Source organism: Gavialis gangeticus, unplaced genomic scaffold, assembly GCF_001723915.1.
Source record: "Gavialis gangeticus isolate Ggan-Ray unplaced genomic scaffold, GavGan_comp1, whole genome shotgun sequence".
NCBI lineage: Eukaryota > Metazoa > Chordata > Crocodylia > Gavialidae > Gavialis > Gavialis gangeticus.
Window position 1 is genome coordinate 43,640,785 of NW_017729032.1, and position 5,784 is coordinate 43,646,568.

Genomic DNA, 5,784 nt, shown 5'->3' on the forward strand with positions numbered 1-5,784 from the left:
GGGGGGGGGGTGTTTTTTTTACAAGCCCCCAAAAAGCAGACCCTCTTCCTCCAACTCCTCCTTCTCCTCCCCAGGGCCGCATCCAGGTGCCGGATAATAAATAAATCCCAACCGTGTCAAACAGAGGCAGCAGATGCTGCGGTCCGGTCCGCCTGTTGCATGTCTGCCTCGAAATCAGAAAGAAGGAGCAGCGTTAAGTTGCTGTTGCTGAGTCTGCCCCAATAGTAGGAGCGCCCTTCATTCAGACTGCACGGATGGCACAGCCTTTGCCTTTCTCTTTTTTTCTGCATTTGCTCCTTGGAAGTTGGCCTGCATGTTTTTTTTTTTTTTTTGTGTTCTCTATGACACTGCTTCTCAGTCTCACCTAAGTTGTCAGACAGATACAACAGCAGAGCACTTCATCAGCTCTTCAGCCTTGCTAAGGCTTGCAGCTTAAAAAAAAAAAGGGGGGGGGGGCAATTCTGAAAGGGACCGGTTGTTTCAGGAAAAATAACTTGAGCAGGCTGACATTTCCAAATGACTTCTAGCCAGCACTACTCCCAATTGTATAAATTCTCCAGTCCTCCAATGCTGCTTCTTAAGACTGTATTTATAAAGATTGAATTTCAAGGGTAAATTTGAGCCTTTCTGCTGCTGTTTGGAAAAAGCCTCAGTGGCACCCAGCATATTTTGCTGCCATACACAAGTACTGAACACTAGAACTAGCCTGAAGTGATGTTATAATTAGGACAGACTTACTCTCGGAAAACTTGTGTAGAGCAGTCTGTAGCAAGTGTATGCACCTGCTAAAGAACGACTGTACTTGCCAAGTGTAGCTATAAACACAATTTTATTTGGAAACTTTTTGTTTAAAAAAAAAAAGTGTTGAAAAATAAATGGGGCTTAATTGTGGCCTTTGGCTTAATAATGATGCGCATGTAAGTGACTATTAGGTAATCCAGGAATATTGATATTCCAGCTTCAGTGACCATATGACTCCCACTTACCATTGTTAGAACAAGGCATTTTTCCCCTAAAACTCACTGTGCAGACTTATTTACAGCTCACCATGTAGAGCTGCAGCTATTCCTTGTAAATGCACTTGTTAAACTTCAAGAACCAAAGTCTTGTCCTCTTGACCTTGTATTCAGCACATCTCATTAGTAGTAGCTCTATTAGTGCTGGTTGCCATGGTCAGGTAATGCCATCTCATGGGTTAGGAACACTTTTTGAGCCTTGAGGCTGTCAGTCATGTTGCAGTGCTGAGGCCAAGGCATATTGTTTGCAATTTCCATAAGAGCCTAAAGGAGATGGGGCCCTCTGTTACTGTAGTATATGAACACCTCAGTCTTCAGTTGGAGTGTCTATTCTTACAAACCCCTCCGTGGAGGGCAGTGCTATTGTCTCCTTTTTGCAGATGAAGAACTGAAGCAGAGAGCCTGTGGCTCAGACCCTTAAAAGGGACTTAAGTCCATTTCTGTCTCTTTAGGCACCTACATCTGACACCCTCAAAACCACCTAAAGCCAAGGTCTTCATGTATGGTTGACTTGCACTAATACCACACTGGAGCCCTAGTTTGCATCAGAGCCTCAAATGGGCGTCTCACTAGGGGTTGCCTTGCCTACCCACTATTGACCTGATCCTGTAGGCACACAGAGCACAGCTGAAATGAAATGGAACTTGTGTAGGAATGGGAACTTGTGAATGTCCATTTCTAGTAATTAGGTGAAGAACTTGAACACACATCCCACATAACTATCCTAATGGGGGATTAAATTTAGTAATGCAAAGCAGAACTGCTCCAACAGGGGAGGAGGCAGAGAGACGTGCTGCAAAGCAGTCAACAGCCACTGGTTAGAGCCTTCCCTGAGGCTGTAAAGGTACAAATCCAAATCTACTCTGAATGAGGGAAATGGATCTTCCCCATTGCAGGGAAATGCTGGAAGCAGTGGAATCTCGGCTGTTCTAGGTAGCGGATTTCTCGTAGTTTTTCCGCAGATGTCTATATTTGGTTTTCCCCCTGAATTCCAGAAGACTGTTCACAGCTCAGGATCCCAAGAGGAGGGAGATGCTGATCCTTGGTTTGGTCAGCCCTGTAGGCACGTAAGCCATGCGCCCTTCCTCTGGACTTCACTTTTGGCCAGCTTATGCAGCCCTCCACTTAGGTGGTTATTGGTGGCCCTTTACTTTTACAACTGATTTTTCCTGAGCATTGTATGGAGGGGCCTGAGACTAGATAGCGGGATGCCCTGGAGCTGCACCTTGCAAGGCTTTGATACTTCTGAAGCTCTGGCCCAAGCATCTTGCTTAAGGTCACAAGGAAAATCCAGGGTGGAGCAGGGAATTGAGCCCTGGTCTCCCAAGTCCTCAGCTGGTATCCTAACTTTAGTAACCCTTTCTCTCTGGTCATCTGATTCACTTTCTTTTGAAAATCTCAGCTTTAGTTTTGGTAGTAACTTCATCTTGGTCCTCTCATACTTAAAATAACTGGGAAATGTACAGACTCCAGATTCCTCTCTACCTGAAAAAACTTGACTATATATGTCTAAACTACTTGTTCCATAACTGAAAGATACAAGCAGTGAATCCTCATATTCTTTTGCATCACCTTGTTTGTGAGGTCTGGCCTTTGTTGCATCTCCTAATAATACACTGTTCTGTTTCTTTTGTAGTGCCCATCTATGTGCCATTCCTCATAGTTGGATCTGTTTTTGTTGCCTTTATCATCTTGGGATCTCTAGTAGCAGCTTGCTGCTGCAGATGCTTGCGACCCAAGCAGGAACCACAACAGAGCCGAGCTCCTGGTGGTAACCGGCTGATGGAGACAATTCCCATGATCCCAAGTGCCAGCACCTCCCGTGGTTCCTCATCTCGTCAGTCAAGTACTGCTGCCAGCTCCAGTTCCAGTGCCAATTCAGGTGCCAGGCCTCCCCCTACGAGGTCACAGACCAACTGCTGTTTGCCAGAAGGGACCATGAATAATGTATATGTCAACATGCCTACTAATTTCTCAGTACTAAACTGTCAGCAGGCTACCCAGATTGTGCCACACCAAGGGCAATATCTGCACCCACAGTATGTAGGTTATGCTGTTCAACATGACTCTATGCCTCTAACCCCAGTGCCACCTTTTCTGGATGGTCTACAAAGTGGATACAGGCAGATTCAATCTCCTTATCCTCCTACGAATAGCGAACAGAAGATGTACCCAGCAGTGACTGTGTAACTTCAAAAAAACAAACAGATTGTGTTACCAAAACTGAGCAGAGGAGACATACTTTTGGAATGGATCTTACAGAACATTTGTAAATAATTTTGAAAGGCTCATGCATGTCAGACAGTGTTTATAAACCATCTCTTTTGAATGGGTTCAGTTGCCAAAAACTGTAGGACAATATCTTCAAAGTAACGTTTCCAGATACTTTCATTCCAATGCATGATTTACAGCGGCAAAGGATTGTGCTGAAGATGCATATGCATTTCAGATAAAACTGTGAGAGAGAGATGCCTGAGCCATTAAGTGCCCTTCAGGTATGACATGGTCAGAAGTATTTGCCTAATTCACAAAGAGTTTTGTCACATTGTACAAGGCCATAGTACTTAAGAAATCTTCCTTCTCTTCCTGTTTTCCAGCCCCTTAACAGCATTTCACAGATTGCTTTACAGACAATCACAATAACAATGGAAGAAACAGTGCAATCATTGTAAGTTAGTAGTTATACCAAGTTCTGTAATTTTTTATGCACCAGAGATTTGAGGTGAGATGCTGCATTATACTCATCTTGTGAAAAACCATTTTTGCTGTCCCTTACATTTATGTAGGAATTGGAGCTGAATGTTTTGCAGATTTCTAACTTGGAAACCATTCATGATTTGACTTTGACTTACATTCAAGAACCAGTAGTCATTTGCACAAACTTTGTTGATCTCTGAACTTTTAATAAAAACTGGATAGAAGGGTTTTGCTCTTACTGGCATGTCAGCAAAACCTTTGATCTTGCTGTCATCCTATTCATTTCAAGTTTGAACTGTGTTTACAGAGAAAGGTCATGTTGTATCTTCAAATATGACCAGAAATCCCACTTCCTGTGAAACAGTAAACCTGTGTGAATGTGCACAAATTGGCCAAACCCAGGTTTTGCTGTGGGTTTGTAATTTAATTCAACCATGAGGGAATGGGATTTATTCTCACCCAAATCTCTGAAATGCCAACCAGTTCTGTTGCTGAAAAACAGTCACTCCAAACTCAACTTGGGAGGGTTTGCACAGCTAAAACTGAAGACAGTTTTTAGAGAGACTTTTTTTTTGTATCAAAAGTAAAAACAAAAGAACCCCCTCCAAACATTCACTAAATTCTAAAAGCTCTTCATGTTGTATAACTTCAGGAAAAATAAAATATAATTTTAGCATGATATAAAAATCTTTGGGAGTAGTTTAAATCCTCAAGAAGGTAGCCGGTTGCAGAGTGTGACTTTGCACTAAAACTATTGATTATTCCATTTGTAATAAAACAGATGAGTTTCTTCCAAGTTGAAAGAAACAACAAATACAAAAAATAGTAACATGCATTTCATGCTTCTTTAAAACAATTGAACAATAAGTTTAAAATAATCTGTGCATAACAATCACATATTTGGAATGACACTGGTAGAGAGGACATACAGGAAAATACTGTAACCCAGACTAGAGCTTATAAAAAAAGAAAAAGTTTCTTATTGTCTAATGCTGTATCTGTATCAGTATGTAGCAATAAATGGGATATTACCATTTTGTTTTACAGTTATACTTAAGTGGATTCTGTGACAAGTCTAACAATTTATTTATAAATGTGCCCCCCACACACTTTTTTTTCCTTTTTTTTACAAAATAAAGAGATGTCCTTGACCACTGACATAGGAAAATATCTTAACAATAGCACAGTAAGCTTAGCCTTTATAAAAGGTTGACTTTCTTTTGATGAGAAAAGATTAGGTGTGATCTTGGGAAGTGCAGAGCACCTGCTAAACTCTTGAGGTATAGATGATGAAAAAGATTTAGGTAGAGCTCTACTCAGCATTGCAAGGCCTGTAGAGCAGATTTTTAAAAAGTATTTAGGCTCCTAAAGATCCAAATAGACACCTACTGGGATTTTTAAAACATCATTGATATCTGTCTCCTATTCTTAAATAGAGTTAGGTGCTCAGATGATTTTTTTTTAAAGTCCCTAGGTAACAAGATTTAGTCAGATGTCTATATGTGCCTTAAGGTGTTTTTCCTAATGCGCATTAAGTTTAGTACCTCAAATGTAAGGTACTAAATAAATGCACATTAAGCTACCTTAATGCACAGTACTAAAAGCACGTTTTGTAAGTGACACTTAATGCACAGTAGTCTATTTTACTGTGCATTAGCATAATTGCACGGTTTTTTTACATGACACTTTAATGTGCAGTAAAATAGGCTATTGCACATTAAAGCACACATGTAGACATGCCCTTTGTCAGTTAACTCACTTTGGCCTTGCAATGATGAATGCAGCAGCATTTACATACCTCTAAAAATCTGAGCCTGAATCATTGTAAGTTACCCTTTAACTACTGTTAATGTAAAAAAAAAAAAGAAGTTTCCTCAAAATCAGGACTAGCATTTCTTATCTGGAAGACAGGCTCATAAAGTGATGTTAGTTTCTTCAACTGTGAATAATGTCTTCAACTCTCTCTTTCTCCCAGAATGCACTGCATTCATTGCACATGCCCTGTAAAGACACCTTCTCTGACTTACAAAATTCAGGTGAATCTCTTTGTACATTGTTTACTTGTTAAAAA

General features: G+C 40.7%; 1 protein-coding gene across 1 annotated transcript; it reads left to right on the top strand.

Moving 5' to 3' along the window:
- The first annotated feature begins 1,978 nt into the window (after positions 1 to 1,978).
- Positions 1,979 to 5,581, top strand: SHISA2 (shisa family member 2). The gene is made up of 2 exons (XM_019523790.1): positions 1,979 to 2,083; positions 2,553 to 5,581. Exons 1-2 carry the CDS (start codon positions 1,979 to 1,981, stop codon positions 3,204 to 3,206), a joined length of 759 nt encoding a protein of 252 aa, XP_019379335.1. The 3' UTR covers positions 3,207 to 5,581.
- Positions 5,582 to 5,784: the final 203 nt, after the last annotated feature.

Bases quoted from the DNA above. Each gene is read 5' to 3' on its own strand.
- SHISA2 (XM_019523790.1), top strand. From the start codon at position 1,979: ATGTCTATATTTGGTTTTCCCCCTGAATTCCAGAAGACTGTTCACAGC. The intron at 2,084-2,552 runs GTAAGCCATGCG...CATAACTGAAAG, and splicing joins TTGGTCAGCCCTGTAGGCAC to ATACAAGCAGTGAATCCTCA.